Source organism: Oryctolagus cuniculus, chromosome 18, assembly GCF_051225735.1.
Source record: "Oryctolagus cuniculus isolate XC-2025 breed Fujian yellow rabbit chromosome 18, ASM5122573v1, whole genome shotgun sequence".
In the NCBI taxonomy this organism is placed as follows: domain Eukaryota; kingdom Metazoa; phylum Chordata; class Mammalia; order Lagomorpha; family Leporidae; genus Oryctolagus; species Oryctolagus cuniculus.
The window spans coordinates 22,115,604-22,141,733 of NC_142884.1; the positions used below are offsets into that span (position 1 = coordinate 22,115,604).

The 26,130-nt window shown below is 50.1% G+C and overlaps 1 protein-coding gene across 1 annotated transcript in view; it reads left to right on the forward strand.

Moving 5' to 3' along the window:
* The first annotated feature begins 7,771 nt into the window (after positions 1–7,771).
* The window catches only part of LOC127486059 (putative ATP-dependent RNA helicase TDRD12), a 98,103-nt gene continuing 79,744 nt past the window's right edge, over positions 7,772–26,130 (forward strand). The window contains exons 1-3 of the mRNA XM_089319082.1: positions 7,772–7,865; positions 22,253–22,411; positions 24,469–24,605. Coding sequence (XP_089175208.1) covers positions 7,842–7,865; positions 22,253–22,411; positions 24,469–24,605 — 320 coding nt within the window. The 5' untranslated portion in view covers positions 7,772–7,841. The remainder of the gene's footprint in view (positions 7,866–22,252; positions 22,412–24,468; positions 24,606–26,130) is intronic.

Below are 26,130 nucleotides of genomic sequence, written 5' to 3' on the forward strand. Positions count from 1 at the left end.
TTCTGCCAGCCCCACGGAGTCTCCAAAGTGCTCGAGGTGGGGAGGCCTGTGCCAGTGCGCCAGTCTCCCTAACCTGAGCGGGCCAGAGCACAGGGAGGACGACTCCTCCGACGCTGGCAGCCGGGAGGGCCTGTGGATGTGGGCTCCTCCACAGGCCTCAGAGCCCCCAGAACCAGGGCCCATGCAGGCTGTCCCCGCCTGGGGGCCACAGCTGAAGACTCCCCCCTACTGGCATGGCAGCCCCACGCACTCTGGGGAGAGTCACGGGGTGGAGCCGGCCAGAGCCAGCCCTGGGATGGGAGACCAGGCCCGCGTGCCCTCCCTGGCCAGAGGCCTCCTTACCTCTTATTCTGTGGGGCACCTGGATGATGGGTGCCTCCTAGAAGAGAGGCCGAGTCCAGCATCTGTCCTGCCCAGGCTGGGCAGCAGCCTTCCGTGTGTCTTCACGGCATCCTATGCACTTGGTTGAGCCCCCACCGCCCAGGCTCTTCCTGGGGCCAGGACACCCTGACACTGGAAGACAACAGCCGTGCCAGGAGCCACTGTACTCTCCTCCCCGCCCCCTCCCCCACCGCCACCCTCAGGTGGTGCTGAGTCTGTATTAAATTGTTCCATGGAAACGAGTTTGCTCCAGTTTGTGACCCCGGTGCCCAGCGGCAGCAAGCTTCCCCGTGTTCCTGGAGAGCGTAGGCAGCTCCACAGCCCCCAGCCCCAGGCAGAGACCCACTCAGGACCCTGCAGGCAATGCCTGAGATTCAGCTGTGCCCTGTGGGAACTGGGTCAGGGTGGGAGAGCAGCAGCTGTGAGTGCCCGTGACCTCTGGGACAGATCAGCACAATAGGAACAGCCGTGGTTGGAGGGCCTGTGTCACCTCTGTGCTCTCCCCTAGACCTGGGCGGCCGTGGCTGCAGCATCCCTGGCTTGACCCCACATGTCTCTCACAGGTATGGGATACCTGTGTCACACTGTATGTTCCAGGACCTCAGGAAGGAATTAAATTCCTGTGGTGTATACGCTGGCCCGTTATCAGTCTTTATTTTCCAGGGGACACCGAGGACCAGCAGGGCTGACTTAACCGCCTTTATCACATTTCTAGCCTTTTCTCCGGATTGGGCTGCTGCAAATACAGCCTTTGAATAAGTATCTCCCACCACTTGGACAAACTTAAGTTGACCCAAGGAGTTCATGTGGGTGAAGTCCACTTGCCAGAGCTTCTTAGGAGCAAGTCCTCGCGGGTTCACTCCTGCTTGTAGCAGTGGGGCTGACGGGGCGAGGGGGCACAATTCTTGCAAGAGTGCACTAGGTGTTTGCATTGGCTCATTGTTAGCTCCGGGAAAAGTGATTTTGTGTTGCTTTCTGCCATATGAAGTTTTTGGTGTAGAATAGGGGCTTGTTCTAGGTGTCTGATGGCAGCCAAGTTGCAGGAGATAAGATGATCGACCTTTTCATTGCCTTGGGAAACTCACATAACAAGCAGCAAGTATGACCTGCAAACCAGCGTAAGCACAGCAATGGAGTTTTTTTTCTGAACTTGAGCCTTGAACCCCCTGGGCGGTTTAAAGGGCCCTGTGCCTCCATCAGCACCAGCAGGTGGTATCGGGAGAGAGGCATCTCCCCAGACTGAGTTGTCCCGAGCCCTTCCAGCCCCTGAGGCTGCAGCCCTACAGGCCCACACGCCGGGTCACCAAGGGGCGGTGCTGCTCTGCCTAGACCCTCCAGAGAGCTCCCCCAGCCTCCGATGCAGGAGCACAGTGTGTTGGCTCCAACAAGACGAGGGTGTCCATGGAAACGCTAGCAGAAGCGAGCCCAAGACAGCTGCTTGTGCTCTTATCTGGAACCCGGTGAGCAGCAAGAGGAGTAACTTAATATCGGGTTATAACCATGAATAAAACCCCACATGTGAGTGCATCCTGATACAAACAGATAACTGCATAAGCAGACGGATGGAGAAGAGACAAATACTCCTGAGAGAGACCCTAAGTAGTCAATGGCTGACTCCGCTCCAGCAGGGGGAGCTACTGCCCCTCCCTGACAGATGTGGACAGTCCTCTGGTGATAACCCGTGGTCAGCCACAGCTGTCATGCACCTGGATGCCAGGTGACAAGAAGGGACCTGATTTCTTTGGTTTTCTTTCCAAACTCCCCAACCCCAGTCCAAACTCCAAAGAGAGCACAGTGTAGGGGACATTGGGTCATCCCTGGCCAGGCCTCCCCTAGAGTGGCAAGGTCAGAAAACCCAGGACAGGCTGAGAAAGCTCCCAGCCCCGAGGACAGGTGGACAACGGGCAGCTGGCACTCAGCTCTGGGTGCTTCTTTGCCTAAAGCAGTTGCCGGATGTGAATCCTGTTTGGCACAGGGTTCTCCCTGGGCTCGAAATAATTGTGTGTCTTTTCTGCTCTGATGCCCAGCAAACCGTATTCTGTCATTGTTGGTGATAGAGTGCCTCCAGCCAAAACAAAACAAAAGTGCTTAATCTTGAATTCACTTGGAAGGCAGAGTCACAGAGAGGCAGAGAGAGAGAGAGCGAGCGAGAGAGAGAGAGAGAGCAAGAATTTCAGTCCGTTGGTTCACTCCCCAAATGGCTGCAATGGCAGCTGGGCCTCCTCTGGGTCTCCCATTTGGGTGCAGGGGCCCAAGCACTTGGGTCATCTTCCACTGCTTTCCCAGGCCATTAGCAGAGAGCTGGATGGGAAGTGGAGCAGCCGGGACTGGAACTGGAGCCCACATGGGATACCGGCACAGCAGGCAGCAGCTTTACCCATTAAGCCACAACATGGACCCTAATTTTGACATATTGTGACATGTAAAACCTGCACTTTTAAAAATGTGAGGGGCTGGCTTGTGGCTCAGTGGGTTTAAAGCCCAGGCCTGTGGTGTTGGCATCCCATATGGATGCTGGCCAAGTCTGGCTGTTCTGCTTCCAATCCAGCTCCCTGCCATGGCCTGGGAAAGCAGTAGAAGATGGCCCAAGTCCTTGGGCCTCTGCACCTGCGTGGGGGACCCAGAAGAAGCTCTTGGCTTCTGGCTTCTAATCAGCACAGCTCCGGCCATTTTGGTCATTTGGGGAGTGAATCAGCAGATGGAAGACATTTCTCTCTCTCTCTTTCTCTATCTCTCTAACTCTGTCTTTCAAATAAATAAAATAAGTCTTTTTTTTTTTAAAAATTAATGTGAGGCAATATCTACACATTCACAAAAGACCTTCAAAAACGTAGTGGAAGCTGCATTTTATGAAAAAGTCATGTGACTTTCGAAATTTTTGCACTGAAATAAGCTTACTGTTTTTTTTTTTTTTTAAGATTCGTTTATTTATTTGAAAGTCAGAATTACACACAGAGAGGAGAGGCAGAGAGAGAAAGAGAGACAGAGGTCTTCGATCTGCTGGTTCACTCCTCAACTGGCCCCCATAGCCACAGGTGTGCCGATCCGAAGCCAGGAGCCAGAGCTTCTTCCTGGTCTCCCACGCAGGTGCAGGGGCCCAAGGACTTGGGCTATCTTCTACTGCCTTCCCAGGCCATAGCAGAGAGCTGGATGGGAAGTGGAGCAGCTGGGACTCAAGCTGGCTCCCATATGGGATGCCAGCACTGCAGGAGGAGGCTTTAACTCACTACGCCAGAGCCACAGCACCAGCCCCAGCTTACTGTGTTTAAAAAGGAATTATTGGGGCCAGCGCAGTGGCCCAGTGGGTTAACGCCCTGGCCTTAGGGACCGGTGTCCCATATGGGCACCGGTTCTAGTCCCAGCTGCTCCTCTTATGATCTAGCTCTCTGCTATGCCCTGGGAAAGCAGTAGAAGATGGCCCAAGTCCTTGGGCCCCTGCACCCGTGTGGAAGGCACAGAAGAAGCTCCTGGTTCCTTGCTTCAGATCGGCTCAGTTCTGCCTGTTGCGGCCATCTGGGGAGTGAATCAGTGGATGGAAGACCTCTCTCTCTCTCTCTCTCACTGTCCACTCTGCCTGTCAAAGAAAAAAAAATAGAGTAATTATCCAGACTTACTTCCTATAATTAATTGACTTTGACACTTATTATCAGGACTTCTACCATGCACTGCTCATTCAAAATATTTGATTCTGATTAATTTTTAGAAGCCTATAGTATTTCTTTTTTGTTTGTTTTTTCATCTATAGTATTTTGAGCAGGAGAATCTTCAGAGCCCATGATCCAGAGAATTCTTTCTGTGACTATCACATATTGGTTTTTTTGTTTTCCTTTTTAAATATTTATTTATTTATTTATTTATTTATTTGAAAGGCGTAGTTACAGAGAGGCAGAGATAGAGAAAGAGAGAGAGAGAGAGAGTCTGCAAAATTACTCTTTTTTTTTTCTTTGACAGGCAGAGTGGACAGTGAAAGTGAGAGAGAAAGAGAGAGAGAGAGATAAAGGTCTTCCTTTGCCGTTGGTTCACTCTCCAATGGCCACTGCGGCTGGCGCACCACGCTGATCCGATGGCAGGAGCCAGGTGCTTCTCCTGGTCTCCCGTGGGGTGCAGGGCCCAAGCACCTGGGCCATCCTCCACTGCACTCCCTGGCCACAGCAGAGAGCTGGCCTGGCAGAGGGGCAACCGGGACAGAATCCGGTGCCCCGACAGGGACTAGAACCCAGTGTGCCGGCACCGCAAGGCGGAGGAATAGCCTAGTGAGCCAGGATGCCGGCCTGAACTCAGGTATTCTTATATAGGACCTGGCTGCAGCGGGTTTACCACTGCACCAAGGGCCTGCCCCCAATGTTTTTCTTAAGGTTTAGGTGTCTTCGCATCAGGAAAGGAGTGGCAAATCCAGACCCAAAATGCAAAGTCATCGTAATCAGTCATTGCTTTCTTTTTCCACTTAACGTGGCCAACTCTTCCCTGGGCTCTTCTGGGGGTTCCTACAGACCACAGAGCCTGAACCCCAGCTACTCTGCTCCAAAGTGGCCCAGACACCCAATGGGGACGATATGGCAGCACCATACTACGTCTTCCTTTTTTCCACAACCTTGTTCTCTTTCTACCTTTTTATGTTGTAAAGTTTTAGAATTTTTATTTACATTTGTTTATTTGAAAGGCAGAGAGACAGAGATCTCCTGGCCACTGATCCATTCCCCAAATGTCTGCAACAGCCAGGGCTGGGCCAGGCTGAAGCCAGGAGCCCCAGACTCAATTTGGGTCTCGTGTGTGGGTGACAGGGATCCAAATATTTGGGCTGTCACTTACTCCCTCCCAGGGTCTAGGCCAGCAGGAAGCTGGAATTCAAAGTGGAGCCAGGACTCAAATCCAGGCACTCTGATAGGGGCTACCAGCATACCAAGCTGTGTCTTAACTGCTGCACCAAATGTCCAAAACAATGGTGCAAGGTCTTTTAAAAAACAAACAAAAAATCTTCCCATTAGCATCAGAGTTGGGGGAGGGGGGAGCAGGTTACAGGTACAGATTCTGAAACTCTGCAGTCTTAAGAGACTGGGTGGCTGCAGCCTCATTTTGAGTATCCATCCCAGTGCAACAGGAGAGAAACAGGACTCATTTATAAAAATATCAAGCTCCTCACAACTGGACACGTGTCCATTTCTAGCTCCAAACCAATCAGGAGCGAGGAGTGTCAGATCCTCACCGGCAGTGACCCCTGCTGCCCTGGTAGGGACTCCTGAACGTTCAAGCATGCCCAAAATGGCCTCATGTGAACTTTCCGGGGTGATGGTATCAAGCACCATTGCTGTGGTGTGTCGTGTGCAAAAACAGTGAAAGCCAAATCAGCGGTGCCTGTGCAGATCACCTAGCTGGGTGCCAAATGCTGTCCTGTGCCCAGGGGTTTGAGCCAGATTGAAGTGCCGTGTGTACTGGGGGAACGGGCATGCCTTCCCACCCCCATGAAAGCACCTGTTCGGCTCCCATAGGACAGCAAGTTGATGGAAGCTCACCCTGCTGTGCTGTCCCTGTGTTGGAGCATGAGCGCCCCATAAACCCTTCTGGGCTGCATATTGGCCCCTTGTCAATTTCTATCTGCAAGTGAGCCAAAGACCCTGGGCTTGGTAAGGCCACTGTGATGTACAAATAGTTCCACTTTCTGGAAGCAGGTTTGTGACAATGTTTCAGGATCACCTTTTGCAGCATGAGAGTTAGTCAAAGAAAAAAAGACAAAGGTTGTCCCTTGCATTCTTCATTAAAAAAATTTTATATATTTGAAATGCAAAATGAGAGAGAGAGAGAGAGCAGGAAGGAGGGAGGGAGGGAGGCAGGGAGGGAGAGAGAGAATCTTTCATCCACTGGTTCATTCCCCAAGTGCCCTCAGTAGCAGGGCCGAGTCGGGCTGAAAGCAGGAAATACAGCTGCATCTCCCACGTGGGTGGCAGGAACCCAGCACCTGGGCCTCCCCCTGCTGCTTCTCATGCACATCGCAGGAAACTGAATGCAAGTGCAGACGGACACCGCACGCAGGGGCTCCAGCCACCGCGCTGGCACATCGCCTGCCCGTGTTCTCCACCTCCTTTCAGGCCTGGGACCTTCCACGTCTCACCTGTCGACAGGCGTGTTGGCCTGCCAGGTATGTAGCCTGCTTCCTCGCCACCCCCCCCCCCAGCACCAGGTGAACACCATGCTCCCCATCAGCAGCTTCCTGCCTGACTCGCAGGCGCACACCTGTCCTTTCCCAAGGTCCTCCTGGGGGACGTCAAGCACACACCTGTGGGGCCTGTAGAATCAAGCTTTTTTTTTTTCCTTGCATTTTTATTTTTTTTAAAGGTTTACTTGAAAGTCAGTTACCGAGAGAGTCGAGCTTATTTTTTAAAACTAGAGGCTTACCTGAACATCTTGCTCCCCCAAGCACAGAACCTAACAATTCCCATGCTCTCTCTAATCTGGTCTTCTACTATTTTGTTGGTTGCCCCAATCAATTAACACATTTCCACATAGAGCTTAAGAAACCTTGTGCCCACCCCCACCCCCCATTGAAATATTAAGGAATTCAGCTGTAAAAGCTTCCTGGCCCAGGATTTGGGGGGGGGGGTGTCGAGGTTTCTTTCATTTTTTAAAAAAATATTATTTATTTATTTCAGTGCTAGTTAGAGAGAGAGGGAAAGACAGAGAGAAAGGTCTTCCATCAGCTGGTTCACTCCCCAGATGGCCAGAGCTGGGCCAATCAGAAGCCAGCAGCTTCTTCTGGGTGCGGGGACAGAGCCTTCCAAGTGAGAACTCTGGTGGCTGCTTCAGTCACAGGAGCTGCAGACCCCGGCCCACTCAGAGGACGGGGTCGTGCACACTTCCGCTAAGACAAGCAAGCCCAGCACAGAGACCTGGGGAGCGCGGCCCGCTGGACGCTGGGGGTGGACAGCCCAGCAGGCCCCGCGCGCTCCCGGCGGGGAGGCCAGCCCAGGTCCCCAAGCCCCCGGGCGCCCCGCGGCCCAGGAAGCGAGCCGCGCGCCCAGCATCGCGGGGCCCCACGCCCCTCCCCGCCGCACGGCGGCGCTGCGCAAGGCCGGCCGTTGTCCGGGCCGTTGGGCGCCCACGTGGCTTCTGGACGCCTGGAGGCCGGCGCGGGGGCGGGCGCCATTACGAGAGGCCGGGGGCGCGGGGTGGAGCCGACGAGGAGCCCAGAGCGCGCCCGCGGCGGCGGCGTCGGGTGGGAAGACGAGGCGCGGCACTGGGGGGCGTGGCGGCCGGCCTGCAGGCGGGGGCGCGTCCAGGGCAGGAAGCTGGAGTCCCCGTCGAGCTGGTGGGCGCGGCCCCCGCAGAGGCCTGAGGCGTCCGGCGCGATGGCAGGGGCCGCCCCCGGGGCGGCGGCAGGGGCCGCGCGGCTCGCCACGCCCGCCACGCCCGCCACGCCCGCCGCCGGGCGCGTCGTCCAGGGCGAGCGGGCCAGAGGCGCGGCGAAGATGCTCCAGGTCCTGGTGCTCCAGGTGAGCGAGCAGCCCGCGCACGGACGGTCGGGCCCGGGTCGGTGCAGGCGGGAGGCTGGAGTGCGGGTGGGGGTCGCTTCAGAAGGGGGCGCGTGCGCTGTTCCGGACAACCCCGGAGGGCGGTTGCTGCGAGCTGTCTCGCACTAGGTGTGCGTGCCTGACTCGGGCACGTTGGCAGGTGTGTCGGTGCCCCGCACACCCCAGCCCACGTCCGCCCTAGGTTAGGGCCCCTCGCGGGGAGCCGTGGACCTGGCTCCCGCCCTTCCCCCGCCGCCCGCCGCCCTCAGGGCTCGGCTTCTGGGACCCCCCCGCTCCCCCCACGCCGCCCTCTCCTCACGCGGGTGTCCTGGTCCCCGGGGCGGGCATGGGCCGCCACCTGGGAGACTTGAGGTGCAGGGAGGGCTCCCGAGGAAGACTGAGGGGAGGCGCTGGAGGAGGGAGTTTACAAACCGGAGCCAGGGTGTGGGATGGGGAGGGGCGCCGCGAAGGAGGGGGATGGGTGGTGTCTGTGTTCTGTGGATTCACCCGACCAGAGCGTCACACACCCCCGAAGCCGCTGACTCCTTGCAAGGAGGCCTGGCTCTCAGACTTTTCAATTTGTTTTATTTACTTGACAGAGTTAGAGACAGTGAGAGACACAGACAGAAAGGTCTTCCTTCCTTTTGTTCACCCCACAAATGGCCGCCACGGCCAGCGTGCTGCGCCGATCAGAAACCAGGAGCCAGGTGCTTCCTCCTGGTCTCCCATGCGGGTGCAGGGCCCAAGCACTTGGGCCATCCTCCACTGTACTCCCGGGCCACAGCAGAGAGCTAGACTAGAAGAAGAGCAACTGGGACTAGAACCCGGCGCCCATATGGTTCGCTGGCGCCCCAGGCAGAGGATGAACCAAGTGAGCCATGGCGTCGGCCCCTGGCTCTCAGACTTTGAAGGGATTTCAGGTCTCCCTGGGAGGCTCCTCTGCACTAGTCAATGTTCTCCATCAGTCCTAAATATGTCAGTCCCAATTCCTTCCTGTGAAAGGGCTCTCACCCATCGTGCCACGTGCACGCCCGTGGGTGCAGGACTTGGGCAAGAAGTGCTGGGCTCGTGCCCTCCTGCTTGGGAACCCGTGTGTGTGTTGGGCCCTGGAACCTGCTTGTGTCTCCCCTCAGCTCTGCCCGGCCTCCACTTATGACTGCGACCTGGCTCACCCTTGGAGCAAATCTTCTGTCCCTTATAGGAGTATGTGCCCCAGTGAGGTCCAGGTTCCAGCTGTCCTGATCCAGATTGATGTGGCATTTCCATGGATACGGTGCCCCCTCCCACCCTGTGCCCATCAACAGGTGATGGGGTACCCTCAGGGTGGTGTGCATGGAGGATGGGAAATTATTTAGCTTTCACATTGTTTAGTTTGGAGGTGTCCTCTTACACGTGAGGATGTCATATGAAGTGAGGTGAGCCAAGCAGAAAGGCCCACGTGCTGTATGATTCTGTGGGCGAGTTGAATGGCAGCTGCCAGAGGTTGGGTTTGTGCGTACAGGGCAGAGATTCACTTTTGCAAGGTGAAGAATTCTGGAGATGGCTGGTGCTCGCGGTTGCACAACAGTGCCAGTCTACGTAATGCTACTGAACTGTACACTTAAAATTGCCCAAAAGGATGAATTTTATCTGGAGTTTGCCACGACTTTTTAAAAAGATTTACTTGATTCTGTCCCGGTTGCCCCTCTTCCAGGCCAGCCCTCTGCTGTGGCCAGGGAGTGCAGTGGAGGATGGCCCAGGTGCTTGGGCCCTGCACCCCAAGGGAGACCAGGAGAAGCACCTGGCTCCTGGCTCCTGCCATCGGATCAGCGCGGTGCGCCGGCCGCAGCGCGCTGGCCGCGGCAGCCATTGGAGGGTGAACCAACGGCAAAGGAAGACCTTTCTCTCTGTCTCTCTCTCTCACTGTCCACTCTGCCTGTCAAAAAAATAAAATAAATAAATAAATAAATAAATAAAAAATAAATAAATAAAAATAAAAAGATTTACTTATTTGAATAACAGAATGACAGAGACCAACAGAGAGGGAGATCTTCCATCCACTGGTCCATTCCTCAAATGGCCGCAACAGCCAGATCTGGCAGAGTCTGAAGCCAGGAACCAGGAACTCCATCCGGGCCTATCATGTGGGTGGCAGGGGTCCAAGCACTGGGACCCCGAGGCACATTCCCAGGGAGCTGGATCAGAAGTGGAACAGGCGGGACTCGAACTGGTTCTTGGTGGTCATGAGACAGGAACCCGGCAGAGAAGAGAAGCAGCGACCCGGAAGACAGCGGCCTCCCTGAGTGACGCAGACAGAGGCGAGAGCTGTACCTGGAGAGCCGCATCACCAGGAGCCCTGTAGCAGGGCAGCTGTGCTGTTCCTGAAGAGTCCGGCCTGCAGGAGACTCTGCCACATCTGGCGGGGCCGAGACCTCTCCTGGCTAAGGAGGGCCGAGAAGAGCTGTTGGCTGCCAGGAACATGAGGAGGGCTCGCACGCCCCAGCTGGTTAGGTGCCGCGTGTGATGTCTGCATCGCACCTCAGGGTGCCTGTTCAGATCTGACCGCTCAGCTTCTGGTCCAGCTTCCCGTGTGCTCACATGGGAAGGCAGCGTATGATGGCCCAAGTACTTTGACCCCTGCCCCTGTGTAGGAGGTCAGAGTGGAGTTCCTTCCCTCCTCCCAGACTTGGCTGTTGTGGGCATTTGGGGAGTGAACCAGCAGATGGAAGAGCTCTCTCCCATCCCCCACCTTGCTCTTGCTGTCCATCTCTCTCTGTCACTCTGCTTTTCAAATACATAAGTACACACAGCATATATGAGGAAAGCAGCCCGGGCCACACACTTCTGTGTTTGAAATCTGGGAGGCCGTAGCACCCTGATGGCTGGGCACGTGGCCTTGGAGCAGTGGCAGAAAGCAGTAGTCCTCGGCCTTCCCTGGGAAGCTCCTGGAGGAACTGGCAACTAGAACTGTGTGTGTTGCTGTCTGCAAAAACTGGGCCCGGCTTGCATTTTACAGGTTTTAGAAGCAGATTTTTTTATTAAATGAAACATTCTAGCAGCCTCAACATTTAACATTAAAAAATTTATTTATGTATTTTCATTGGGAAAACAGGTCAGCAGAGTTCTTCCATCTGCTGGTTTACTCCAGAATGCCCACAGCAGCCAGGGCTGGGCCAGGCCAAAGCTGGGAGCCTAGAGCTCAGTCCTGGTCTCCCACATGGGTGACAGCGCCACAGTGCTCGAGCCATCATCTGCTGCCTGACCAGTAGGCACGTTGGCAGGAAGCTGGATTGGTGGTTGTGTGGCCTTGATGTGAACCAGGTACTCTGAGTATCCCAAGCCGTGACCTGACTGCTGCCCCAAACGCCCACCCCTAAGAATGCTTTGTAAACGTCTTTCCTAAATTACTCTTTGGAAAATTTCCAAACACAAAAACAGCATCATGAATGCCTGTGTGTACTACACCCACACTAACTGGTTGGTAACGCTTTGCTGCGTTTGCACTTCAGAAATATGTGTATGTAAAAATTACTTTTTCTTTTTTGGTTGAGCCATTTGAGAATGAGTCTAGAACTCAGAGCACTTAAGTGATTTTTCTAGGAACAAAGCCTTCCTCTTATAGAACTATAATGTAATCATCACACTTGAGAAATTTAATGTTGGTGCAAGTCTGTTACCTGATACACAGTCTGTACTCCCTTTGTCCTGATAAGGTCTACTGTAGCTTGTTTTCTCTGATAAAGAACCCAGAACTACACACTGCATTTAATTGTCATGGCCTTGTAGAGTTCATTCAGGCAGTACATTGGTCTATCTTTGATGATACTGAAATTTCTGAAGAATAAGGGCAGTCACTTTGCAAAGTATTCCTCAATAATTATAACTATATTAATATATTTAGGTTAGACACTTTTAGTAAAAATGCTACATAAGTTATGCCACGTCAGAGGACAAGATGTTTTAAAAAAAAAAATTGATGCTGGGGCCAGCATTGTGGTATAGCAAGGTAAGCTACCACCTGTGATGTCAGGACCCCATATGGGCACCTGTTCAAATCTCGTCTGCTCCACTTAAGATCTAGCTCCCTGCTAATGTGCCTGGGAAAGCAACAGAAGATGACACAAGTGCTTGGGCCTCTGCCACCCATGTGGGAGACCCAGATGAAGCTCTTGGCTTCAGCCTGGTCCAGCCCTGGTCATTGCAACCATTTGGGGAGTGAGTGAATTGGTGGGTGGAAGATCTCTCTCTGCCCCCCTCTCTGCCTCCCTCCCTCTCTAACTCTGCGTTTGAAATAAATAAGTAAATCTTTTTTAAAAATTCAGATTAATTTAAAAATTTTAACTTTTTATTAGAAAATACATTGGAGATGCAGAAAAGTGTGGAAAATAGTATCAATATTGGGACACCCACCAAACTCTTATTTATTTGAAAGGTAGAGACACAAGGAGAGACAGAGCTCTCCCATCCCTTTGTTCGCACCCCAGATGCCCACAGTAGCCAAGGCGGGGCCAGGCCAAAGCTTGGAGCTGGGAACTCACCCTGAGTCCCCCACACTGAGGACAGGGACCCAGTCACTCAAGCCATGGTCAAGAGGCCTCCTAGAGTGTGCACTGATTAGCAGCAAGCTGGAATCGGCATCAGAACGTGGACGGAAACCTAAGCACTCCCATGTGGAACGCAGACCCTGCCTGAGGATTCACTGCTATGACAAAAGCCCACCCCTATTTTTTAATTGATGTATAATTTATTTACAGAAAAATTCATTCCTTTTTGTGTAGACTTCTGTATTTTGAAAAATGCATAGCATCGTGAAATCACCCCAACAGTCAAAATGCAGAAGCATTTCCTCACTTCCCCATATTCCCATGATGAAGCTCCTTTGTAGCTGTATCTTTCTCTACCTGTAATGCTTTATAAAGAAGATTGTTTTCTGCTGCTATTAGTTTTTCTTTTCTAGAATGTCACAGAAATGGGTGCCTGCAGAATCCCAGAGCAGTAGTGGCCTTTCACTGTGGCTTCTTCAAAGACGACACATTGGATACTGCTTTGTGTTGCTGCATAGGGTCAGTGGCAGAGTAGTATTCCATTGTGTGCACACACAGCAGTTTATACTCACAGGCCACTTGAGTTGTTTCAGTTTAGGGAGATGATGAACAACACTGCTATAATCTTTGCCTACAGGTAGTTGTATGGACTCGAGTTCATTTCATTTGGGAGAATAACTAGGATGGAATTGCTTGTGTTTTAACTTTATGAGAAACTGATGGACTGTGTTCCAGCATAACTGCCTTTTTGCATTTCTGTCAAAAATGTCTGAGTTCCCTTTTTCTCTCTCTCACTGTCTGACTTTGCCTGTCTAATAAAAGGGGGGGGGGGGCGCAGCGCCGTGGCTCACTTGGTTAATCCTGCACCTGCAGTGCCGGCATCCCATGTGGGCTCTGGGTTCTACTCCCAGTTGCTCCTCTTGCAGTCCAGCTCTCTGCTGTGGCCCGGGAAGGCAGTGGAGGATGGCCCAAGTGCTTGGGCCCTGCACCCGCATGGGAGACCAGGAGAAGCACCTGGCTCCTGGCTTCGGATCGGCGCAATGCGCCGGCCATAGCAGCCATCTGGGTTGTGAACCAACGAAAGGAAGACCTTTCTCTCTGTTGCTCTCACTAACTCTATCTAATAATAAAAAAAAAGTATGAGTTCTATTTGCTCTTCATCCCTGTATACAGTTAGTATTGTAAGGTTTTTTGTTTGTTTGTTTTTTAAAGATTGATGATTTTGACAGAGTTAGAGATCTTCCATCTGCTGGTTCACTCTTGAATTGGCCACAAAGATGGGAGCTGGGCCAGGCCAAAGCCAGGAGCCCCGACTCCATCTGGGTCTCCTTTATGGGTGCAGGGGCTCAAGCGCTTGGGCCATCCTCCACTGCTGTCCCAGGCACATTACATTACAGGGAGGTGGATTGGAAGTAGAGCAGCTGTGACTGGAACCCACGCCCTTTCTCCAGCGCCAGCCTCACCTGATGGCTGTAGACTCACAGCTGAGACTTGGACTTGAGGTCGGATAGTGAGTCCTCCAGTTGTGTTCTTCTTTCTCATGATTATTTAGGCTGTTCTAATTCCTTTGTCTTTTTTTTAAATAAAAGATTTATTTTTATTTATTTGAAAGTGAGAGTTACAGAGAGAGGTAGAGCCAGAGAGAGAGGTCTTCCCTCTGCTGGTTCACTCCCCAAATGACTGCAACACCTAGAGCTTATCTGATCTGAAGCCAGGAGCTTCTTCCAGGTCTCCCACGCAGGTGCCGGGCCCCAAGGACTTGGGCCATCTTCTGCTGCTTTCCCAGGCCATAGCAGAGAGCTGGATCGGAAGTGGAGCAGCCAGGACTCCAACCGACGCCTATATTTTTTGCCGCCGCTGCAGGCTGTGGCTTTAACCCGCTGCACCACAGCACCAGCCCCTAATTCCTTTGTCTTTCCAAGGAGGATCTCATTATTAGCATGCTGATTTGTAACCACCCCTTCCCTGCAAAAATCCATCATTAAACCTGCTGGAATTGTGTTGTATTTCTAGATCACTTCAGGGGAAAACAGCCGTTTCTTAATTATGGCCCCCACAGGTGCTAGGGGGCATCCCACCCCCAGCATTGCGCAGCATCGCATGAACGGCCTCCATTACTGTCAGCCACCCCTCAAGGCGCATAGTCCATGGTGCTGAGGGTCCAGTCGGGCCCTCCGCTGAGGTGGATGGACAACCCCTGCCCCAAGGGTGACCTTTTTCGTTTGATCAGTAATTTTTTTATGATCTTGTCCTCATCACCTATTTGTATACAAAAGTTGCTTAAAATTTTAAAACCAATCTAAAGAGACAAAAACTAAAGGATCGCTGCATTTATTTAACTGGGCAGCTGTTCCCTCAAGCTTCGGCCCTGCGTAAGTCAGTCCACTTCCAGAGTTTCTCTGCAGCCACCGGCCCTGCTGGTCTCTTTAGGGCTGACCCTCCTGTGTCAGAGGCTCAGCTTGTACGGTATTGCTGGATTTGAGCTGCACTCCAGTGTCAGCCCACCTGCCTGTCTGTGTTGTGGTGGGTCCAGGGAGCTATCTTGAGGACTTTGACTGTAGTAGGGGTGGATGGAACAAGGGTCTGTTTATTTCTAAGAGTTTGTTTTATCTGTTTGAAGGCTTTTTTATTTGATTTAAAGATTTTATTTATTTGAGAGGTACAGTTAGGCAGTGAGAGGGAAAGACAGAGATAAAGGTATTCCTTCCGTTGTTTCACTCCCCAATTTGCCACAATGGCCAGAGCTACGCCGATCTGAAGCCAGGAGCCATGAGCTTCTTCCTGGTCTCCCACGCAGGTGCAGGGGCCCAAGGGCTTGGGCCATCTTCTATTGCTTTCCCAGGCCATAGCAGAGAGCTGGATCGGAAGTGGAGCAGCTGGGACTCGAACCAGCGCCCATCTGGGATGCCAGCACTTCAGGCCAGGGTGTTAACCCGCTGCACCATAGCGCCAGCCCCGAGAAGGCTTTTTTACAATAGAGGACTTTTCCCCACTTTGTGGCTTTCTACGTCTGGAATTTGCAGGTCTAACAAGCAAATTAGATACAACAGGATCTAAAACAAAAAGATTGAATCGTTATTAGAGTACCTAGGAAATGTGTTCTCTAAACCAGGAGCAGGTTTTCTCACAGAGAGAGGCATGTAGGCCTGGCCAGGTACGTATGAGGCCCGACCACTGTCTTTACATGGGATAGTGGAAGAGACATCATAAGAAAGGTGTGAACCTCTTGAGGGAAGACGCCCTGTTGACTCCATTACCTAGGCGGCCTGGGAGAAGAGCTGGCTTGAACAGGAGGTTAGTACAGAACAGGCGGCACTTCTGAAAGGAAGATTGCAGTCCTGCCTGTCCTGACCCGAGGCCTTGCCCTCAATGGCAGTAGTTATCTTGGAAGCCGGGCAGAGTAAAGGGCTCTTTGAGCTTGGAGCCAGTAGGATCTGTGGTTCTAACCTGGGATCCCTTCAGCCCCAAGGCAATTCCATTCACCCAGCTCTTGACAGAATTTGGTAGAGGCTGGCTTTTTTCAGGATGGCTGTTTGCCCCATCTCCTGGCTTTCCAAATTGAAGCCTGATGCCATTTGGGATGGACTGGCCTCACTGGGTCTCGTTGATGGCAGAACACTGTGTAAAGTAGCTATTAGTTGGCTTGACAGCTATCTTTACATTCCTCCTGCTAAAGCAGACCACAGAGGCATCCTCTAAGATGTCAGTTAAGGGGTTGTTGAGTTCTGTCCTTAATCTTTGGTGGCTGAGCTAGAAGTCTGTAGTCACAGGCATGTTTTGACAGTTTTTTTTTTTTTTTGAAACAATGCAGTGCCCATGAGGAGAGCTATGTTCTTTAAGTAAGATCAAAACATGAAGATCGTTTCACTAATTTGTCTATAAATTTTGTTATTAATTTGCCAAGAACAACTTTAACTTGGACTTTAGAGGGAGCAATGAGCACTGTATTATACCTCTAACTATATTGTTTTAGATAAATAGTATACCTTTATGGTTGCAAATACCTAACACAAGTGCAACTTGTTTGACCAGCAGACCCAAATGCAAACATGTCAATAACTTAAAAAAAAATTTTTTTTTAGTTTTTCTGTACCAACAAATTGAGAACAGCCTATTTATCATATTTATTTAAGTCAGGTGCACCAGAAAGGTAATTTGTGTTAATTTAGCAGTTTTTAATAATTTTTATATAGACACACAATCTGCACATAAGTATCTGGCTCCTGCCATCGGATCAGCCCGGTGCGCCGGCTGCAGCGGCCATTGGAGGGTGAACCAACGGCAAAAAGGAACACCTTTCTCTCTGTCTCTCTCTCACTGTCCACTCTGCCTGTCGGAAGAAAAAAAAAGAAAAGAAAAGACAAAAAAAAAAATTAATGGGGCTGGCTCTGGTGCAACAGGTTAACGCCCTGGCCTGAAGCGCCGACATCTCACGTGGGCGCCGGCTCCTGGCTTCAGATTGGCACAGCTCCGGCCATTGCGGCCAATTGGAGAGTGAACCAGCAGATGGAAGACCTCTCTAACTCTGACTTTCAAATAAAGAAATCTTAAGAGTGTTAATTTTTTTTTAATCTATGATGTCAGTGACCACTCGAGGCTGTTGACATGAGCTGCCTAGACTAAGGAAGCCTTTTGAGTCCACAACTCTCAGTATTTGGACAAGGCCAGAAGCAAAGTGGAAGTTCTCTCCTCCCTTTAGAGAAAAGTACATCCTCTTTTGATGGCTGCTTCTTTTCACTGGGGCCTCACGGAGATCCTTCATGTAGAACATTTTTGCCACAGTGTCTTGGCTTTCTATGCTTGACATGTAAAACAAGTCCATATTTAAACAGACTTTTAAAACTTTGAAACTTTTAGAACTCAGCTGTTTTTAAACAAGTAGAACTTAATGAGACAACGATTATCTCAGTAGGATACAAAAAGACTATTTTCCCAAATATCTATTAACACTTAAGTATTTCATCAACCTCATTGCTTTTACAGAGGATCAGATTTTAATCTTACGTCAAAAAAAAAAAAAAACAGATTGATAACTTTTGTAGCTAACAAAAAAATTGTATAACCATTTAAGACTTCCACACACCTTTTGCAACTACCTAAACCGTTTTATCTTTTCCATTCCAATCTTACAATCCATGTCCTTTCTTTATTATTTCACTAAGAAGCACAGCTTTGACTTGGCAACCTTTTTTCCATCTGTTGATTTTCTTGATTTACATTGAAAATCACAATTTAAAAGAATATCCCGAATTTCAACCTTAGTTACTTCTGAGCAGTCTTGAATTATTTTTATTTATAGACAGCTTATAAAAACCTATTTGTCAACAAATCCAGAGTTTTTCATAGACTGTAAGGTGTTAAGAGTACCTAAGTTTACTTGTGGACACATGTATCTCATTTACCTTTACCCAATTTACATTTAGCAACTACACAGATTGTTAGGGTTGGAGTAGCTGGGGTTCTGGCCTTTTGTACCCCACCCCCGCCACCCCGGGATGAGAGAACTGACATCAACGGAGACAGGTCACTTCATTAAGGCAAAGAGGGAGAAGCATCCTGTTCTAGAAAAGTCTGGTCTGGAGTGCACTTGGGGCTGGGGTTTTATCTGGTTAAGGAGGGAGTTTGCCACTGTCGCTGTGGGGGAGGGAGAAGACTTTGCAGCTGGTGGAAAGTGGAACTAGGGGGCTCTGGGAAGCCTTGGGAACTTTCCTCAAATCTAATTAGAAAGCTGCCCTGTGCAGCTCATCTATTTAATTAGTTGTTTTGCAAGGAGTCTGGGGGAGGTTGCACCTGGTTCCCCACCCAGAGGAGGTTGCACTGGTTGTCAGAAGGAAGGGAGGAAATGGGGAGGGGGTGGGCTGAGGGCAGAAGGAATGGGGAAGGGGCCATGAGCCCTTTACAGATGACTGAAGATACTGGCATTGTATCATGCTTTGTCTGAATTAATGTCAGAACTACATTTATATGGAATTTTATTTTTTATAAAACTGGAAATCAGTTTTATCAACCTGAGATCTGTTAAATGGCCATTTTTCATTTAGTCACCTGCTGTCTGGCAAGGGTTAGCATCATTGCAGAACCTGTAATGGTTGCATAGAAGCCAATAGGGATTACAGTTGAAGCCTTCATAGGTAAGCCGATGACAGCCACATTTCATTCCCAGGACAGATTTCTCTTTCTTCTTTAGACCTTGGGAAAGCCTCTAGCACAACCTCAGTGGTGTCAGCTAGAAACAAGTTTAAGTAAAAGACAAAGGCCTCTGCCACACTTGGGGAGGCTCGGTTCCTGCACCCTGCTTGGCTGTTGCCGTGAGAGCACACGCTCTTGTTCTGCAGGGAGGGCTCTGCTCCGGCACTGAACCCTGAGCTGCTTCCCGCCCTCTGCTTGGCGGGCTCCACTCTTTCCTTGGGGTGAGTGTCCGGGCTTTTTTGTTTGTTTGTTTGTTTGTTTTTTGTTTGGAGGCCAGAGACTAGTTAAAGCAGTGAAAACAGATTTTATTCAGTACCTCCTGAGGAGAGCTGAGCTCCATCACCAGTGGTGCGGAGGTGCCTGGGTGTTTTAAAGGGAGGGCTGGGGTTGGCACAGCTCAAGGGAAGAGTGAGAAGAGGTCATTCAGGGTAAATGCGGTGATCCCAGCTGTGTGTGCTAGCTGGAAGTTATGGAAGTTAGCACGCTGTCTTCTTGCAGAAACTGGCATGGCGGCCCTGGCCTCATAGGAGTGGCTACTGAGCAGGGACACACTTCCAGATTTGTAAGCTTTTTTGAGTGAAGCCTCTAAGAACGGAAGGTTGGGGCCTGCCTCAGATGATAGCCTGAACAGTCAGTTCTTCTGGCATTGTGGAGCTTATTCAGGCAGGCAGGCAGGCAGGCAGGCTTGCTTATTTATCAGTTTTATTTAAGAGTGACAGGGGTCGGGCGAGAGAAATAGCTCTTATCTACTGATACACTTCCCAAACGCCTACCATGGCCAGGACTGGACTGAAGCCAAAGCTGGCAGTAGGGAACCCATTCCAGGTCTCCTGCATGGGTAGCAGGAACCCAGTTGGGCCATCACTGCTGCCTCCCAGGCTCTGCATTAGCAGGAAGCTGGAGTCAGGAGCTGGAACTGAATATTGAATCTTTAGCACTCTGGCGGGGGGATTCAGTGAGTGTCATGACTGTTAGGCCACATGCTCACCACTCAAGTGAGCACTTTAATGAATAATTGCAGTCATCCCAGGGTTGTGGCCTTGTGCTGCTGGAAGCCGGAATCTGGTTGTCTCTGAGTGCGAAGGACTGAATGGAGCCACATGCCCGGAGTGCTGTTTCTAGGGGCAGCAGCTGTAACTGCGTGCTCCTCTGAGCCCTGCACCGCTCACTTACTCCGTACTTCTTGCTGTCTCCCCCATTGCCGTTCAGGACTTGGCAAGGATGGGAGGGGTGTTGATGTGCAGACATCAGGGCTCCCTCTATGGCTGTTTCAGAATTTCTCCCCCTAATCCTCACTGGCACCGACAGCTCTGATTCCCCGAGCCACAGTGTGACTTTGTGTTGCGTTGTTGCCACTCTGTACAACTGGGAGGTGTTCTGGGATAGTGCCCAGTGAAGTTCCTTCTTTCGAGGGTCAGCTCTCCAGTGTCTGTTGCTTTTGCTAGCTCTTCATTTATTTTGTGTTTTTTCAGGTTCATAATTGTGCTGTGTGTGTAACTTATACACTATTTTGCCCTTGCCAGAATGACTGCTGTTCATTTTCCAGTTATTTATTATGAGAATAGTCAAACATTCAGAAAAATAATACGATTACTAAGGTGAACTCTTCTATTCCTGCCACTGGTAACTTAGACTCCATATCTCTGGGTGTTTCTGCTTCCATACCTTTTCAGTAGACAGAGTTAGGAAAAACCTCTGAAAAATCGTGCATTCTGGCCGGCGCCGTGGTCCACTTAGCTAATCCTCCGCCTGTGGCACTGGCACCCCAGGTTCTAGTCCCAGTTGGGGCGCTGGATTCTGTCCCAGTTGCTCCTCTTCCAGTCTAGCTCTGCTGTGGCCCTGGAAGGCAGTGGAGGATGGCCCATGTCCTTGGGCCCTGCACCCCATGGGAGACCAGGAGGAAGCACCTGGCTCCTGGCTTCAGATCAGTGCAGCACGCTGGCTGTAGCGGCCATTTGGGGGGTGAGCCAACAGAAGGAAGACCTTTCTCTCTCTATCACTAACTCTGCCTGTCAAAAGAAAAAAATCGTGAGTTCTTTTTTAAAATTTAATTTTATTGGCCAGTGCCGCGGCTCACTAGGGTAATCCTCCGCCTTGCGGCGCCGGCACACCAGGTTCTAGTCCCGGTCGCGGCGCCGGAGTCTGTCCCGATTGCCCCTCTTCCAGGCCAGCTCCCTGCTGTGGCCAGGGAGTGCAGTGGAGGATGGCCCAAGTGCTTGGGCCCTGCACCCCATGGGAGACCAGGAGGAAGCACCTGGCTCCTGGCTTCGGATCAGCGCAGCATCCTGACTGTAGCGGCCATTTGGGGGGTGAGCCAGCAGAAGGAAGACCTTTCTCTCTCTCTCTCTCTCACTGTTTAACTCTCCCTGTCAAAAAACAAATCTTGAGTTCTTTTTTAAAATTTAATTTTATTTATTTGAAAGAGTTACACAGAGAGGTAGAGACAGAAAGAGAGGTCTTCCATCTGCTGGTTCACTCCCCAGATGGCTGCAACGGCTGGAGCTGTGCCAGTCGGAAGCCAGGAGCTTCCTCCAGGTCTCCCATATGGGTGCAGGGACCCAAGTTCTTGGGCCATCTTCTGCTGCTTTCTCAGGCCACAGCAGAGAGCTGGATTGGAAGTGGAGCAGCCGGGACTCGAACCGGCACCCCTATGGAATGCTGGCGCTTCAGGCCAGGGCTTTAACCCTCTGCACCACAGCGTCTGCCCCAAATCATGAGTTTTTAGTGATGTTGTCAATCAAACTTAATTTTGGGGTGACTGGTGCTGTGGCATAATAGGCTAAGCCTTTGCCTGTGGTGCGGGCATCCCTTATGGGCACCAGTTCATGTCTTAGCTACTCCTCTTCTATCCAGCTCTATTGTATGGGCTGGAAAAGTAGTAAAAGATGGTCCAAGTATTTGGGCCCCTGCACCTGCATGGGAGACCCAGAAGGAGCTCCTGGCTCCTGGTCTCGGATCTGCCCAGCTCTGGCCGTTGTGGGCATTTGGGGAGTGAACTAGCGGATGAAAGACCTTTTTCTCTGTCTCTCCCTCTCTCTCTAACTCTACCTCTCAAATAAATAAAATCTTTTAAAAAATTTAATTTTCCATTTTATAATTCTTTCCCCTAACAATAAAAATAACAATAGTAGATAACAATAGTAGGTAATAATAACAAGAGTAGATAAGACCCATTCAGAGAAGTCAGTCTAAGTTTCATCCTTATTCTTTCTACTCCATTCTTTTCTCCTGTAGGAGGTAATCTGTATTTGTTTTGGTTCATCTGCTGTCATTTAAAAAAATATGAGCAGGCTGTATATATATTCATACTTATTTTTCTTACACAAAAAGAATACTAAAAATGTTCTGAACCTTTTATATATATGGATGTTTTAATAGGTATTTTAATAATAAGAATATTTTTAATATTTATATTTTTAAGCTACAGGAGACCAAATAGAACTGATTGCTTTTTGAGTTGTACTACATAATTGAGAATTGCATATTATTGATCACATGTTTTAAATTTTATCTTTGGCTCTTTGGTATGACCATTTAAGAGAAAGGTAGTTGTCAAAAATGATAGATCACTTAAATTAGAAAGTTACATGGTTCTAAGGTTTATTTGGTTTTAAAATAAATCATGCATTATTTTATAATCTTCTAAAAATTCTGCAGGTTGAAGATCCAGATTGCTTCTGGGTTATTATAAAAGGATGTAGTCCCTTTTTGGATCATGAAGTCGACTATCAAAAACTAAATAGCGCCATGAATGACTTCTATAACAGCATGTGTAAAGATATAGAAATAAAACCATTAATGTTGGAAGAAGGACAGGTATGTATCTGAATGCACTTTATTTATTGTATCTTTATTATTATTTGAAGATTTATTTAGTTGAAAGGCAAAGTTAGAGGGACAGATAGATCTTCCATGCTCTAGGTCAATCCCCAAATGGCCTTAATGACCAGGACTGGGCCAGGCCGAAGCCAGGAGTCAGGAGTTCCATCAGGATCTCCCACGTGGGTGCAGGGACCCAAGGACTCAGACCATCTTGCTTTGCTTTCGCAGGCTCATTAGCAGGGAACCAGACTGGAAGTGGAGCAGCCGGAACTGGAACCAGCACCAGCCTTTAATTATCCTATCTTGAAACACTAATCAGGATGTAGGGGTGGGTGTTTGGCCAGGTAGTTGAAACACCACCATGTTAGAGTGTTTGCATTCGGTTCCTGATTCTAGCTTCCTGCTAATACACAGACCCTGGGAAGCACCAGATGATAGCTCAAGTAATTAGGTCCCTGTTACCCACCTGAGAGACCTGGATTGAGTTCCTAGCTCATAGCCTTCACCCTCTCCCCCACGGCTGTTGTGGTCCTTGGGGAGTGAATCATTGGGTGGGAGTGCTCTGTCTACCAGATAATTGTTAAAAATATTTCAGGAGCTTAGAATGATGAATGTGATTAGAGTATTTTAACGTTCATGGCTGTTGCCTTGTGTTAGGTTTTTGGGTTGCATGAGACTCAGGCTGATGGTGGCAGGGGGTGGTGCTTGTGTAGGTCCAAGTGGGGCCTTGGGATAGATGCCATCCAGATCCAGGTGTTAGGGCCGTCTTCCTGGCGGTGGGAGCCAGGGCAGGTATAGGGACCTTGGCAAAGAGGACCTGGGGTTTTCAGTTCTGGGCCAGTGCCTTCCTCTTTGGTTGCTCATGGCTTTGACCGACTTGGGATTGTTTCTGCTCTGTGCTCCACATCAGGGCTTCTTTGCTTTCATGCAGCCTCAGCCACCATTGCTGTGGTCTGATTTCTCTTGGGTCAGCCATCGTTCCAAGTGTGAACTTCGGTAATAGCATGGAGGGGAAGGACGTGAACACTCGTTAGGAGGGAGACAAGACCTCATCTGAATTCCTTCCCTCGTGCCCACAAATGTCCTTAGTGACCAATTTGTTATTTTTCCATACCAGTGACTTACTGGAGGGATGGAACGGGGTCAGTGGTCCTTTAAGTGTAGTCTTGTTTGGGAAAGCATGATGGGCTCCTCACAGTGAGCATTTACCCAGGAGGTTAGTGCTTTCTCCCTGTCCTTTTGTGGAGAGGTGGTTAAACAGGACACTGTGAATAGATTCAGGGTCACTTGTTTTGAAGAACAGGCGTGCTGTTACCTTCACGTGGGTTTAACATGGGAGAGAGTGCCACTTGCAAGCCATGCTAGGGTGACCCCTCCTTCGTGGCACTGCTGTGAGTGTTTCACTTCATGCTCTCTCCATTCAGTGGCTGTCACTGCCCGAATCCACTTTCATTTGTTTTCTTTTTTTTTAAAGAGTGATTTATTTATTTGAAAGTCAGAGTTACGCAGAGAGGAGAGGCAGAGAGAGAGAGGAGATCTTCTACTCCCTGGTACACTGCCCAGTTGGCCGCGACAACCAGAGCTGTGCCGATCCAATGCCAGGGACCAGGAGGAAGCTCCTGGTGCAGGGGTCCAGGGACGTGGCCGATCTTCTACTGCTTTCCCATCCATAGCAGAGAGCTGGATTGGAAGTGGAGCAGCCGGGGCTCGAACCGGCGCCAATATAGGATGCCAGCACTGCAGGTAGTGGCTTTACAGGATATGCCACAGCACGGGCCCCTCATTTGTTTCAATATGGTGATTTCTCCCACTCCTTCTGTATTGGTGAGCTGGAATTCTTCCTGTTTAGCACTTTCCTTTCAGCTGATCTCTGCTTTCTGGGGGCCTTTTCCTGGGAGACAGTGCTCAGTTTGGGCAGCCTCCTACACCTGTGTCATCTCCTGTAAGTGGGGTACAGGCTGAGACGATGTGGAGAGGAGCCTTTAGGGCTGTCATCACGTGACTAGAGGTTTGACTGCTGAACGTAATAAAGCCTGCCTTCTGTTTTGCAGGTCTGCGTGGTGTATTGTCCGGAGCTACGGTGCTGGTGCAGGGCTGTCATTAAGTCAATCATGTCTTCAGCAGACCATTACCTGGCAGAGTGTTTCCTTGTAGACTTCGCCAGGTACATTCCAGTAAAATCTAAAAAGTACGTATGTGTGTGTTTTTTTTTTTTTATTTAATGAGCATAAATTTCCAAAGTACAGCTTATGGATTACAAGAGCTTCTCCCCCCCGTAACTTCCCTCCCACCCACAACACTCCCCTCTCCCACTCCCTCTCCCCTTCCCCTTCACATCACGATTAATTTTCAATTATCTTTATATATAGAAGATCAATTTAGCATATGTTAAGATTTCCACATTTTGCTCCCACACAGAAACACAAAGTGTAAAATACTATTTGAGTACTACTTACAGCATTAATTAAACACCTAAGAGTAATTGTGTATTAATTACAGAGTTCAACCAATAGTTTTAAGTAGAATATAAAATGCATCTTTTGTATTGTTGTGGCTTCCCCCCAACCCTGACCTCCCTCCCTCCCGTGGCCCTCCCCTCCCCCACTCCCTCTCCCATCCCGCCCTTCATCACGTTTCATTTTCAATTACCTTCATATACTGAAGATCAACTTAGTATATACTAAGCAGGGATTTCCACAGGCTGCACTCACACAACCGAACCAGGTATAGGGTATTGTTCGACTAGTAGTGTTGTTTTTAAGTTTCATAGTAAAACACATTAAGGACAGAGATCCTATATGGGGAGCATGTACCCAGTGACTCCCGTTGTTGATTTAACAATTGGCACACTTATTTATGCTGTCAGCAATCACCCGAGCCTCTTGCTATGAGCTGTCTAGGCTATGGAAGCCCCTTGAGTTCACCAACTCTGAATTTGTTTAGACGTATGTGTGGTTTTATGTCTGTTTGCCTTACTCTGTTTAAGGAGATAATGATGAATTTTAAAGGAGAATGTCAGTTTTTAAAGTAAGGGGATTACCTTTTGCAAAAAGAAGACATTGAGAGTTTTTGTGCCTTAAGAAATGAAAACTTGGGCCAGGCATTTGGCGCGGTGATGAAGTCACGACTTGGATGCCTGTGCGTCACATCAGAGTGCCTGCACTTGAATCTCAGCTCCACTCTCCACTCTGGTTTTCTGCCAGTGCACCCCCGGGAGGCAGCACATGAGGGCTCAAGTTGACCCCTGCCACCCACACGGGAGACTGAGTTCTGGACTCCTGGTGTCAGCCTGGCTGTTGCCGCATTTGAGAAATGAATCAACCAGTGGACAGGCATCTGTGTTTGTCTCTGTCTCTGACTTTCAGATAAATAATGAAGGAAGACTGCAGGTTTCCATTCTGCGTGCATGACTAGGGGAGCAAATGGTCCTAATGAGGACAGAGAGAGTGACTGTGGCCTTTCTCCACTTGCCTGCCTAGGGTGGGGCAGGGCAGGTTCAGGCTGTTCCCTTCTCGTCTCCTGGGTGCCCTGTGCCAGCTGCTCTCTGGCCTGTCCTCTTAGTTTGCACGTGGGATGGGGTGGGTCCTTCAGTGCGGTTTGCCTCACTACCGGGAGGTAGAGAGAAACTCTCCGTGTCTCCACAGAGGAGGAAATTGATGGCCACCCTCAGGTTGCAGAGAGCAGATTATATACTCAAGTGCGTATTCCTGGTT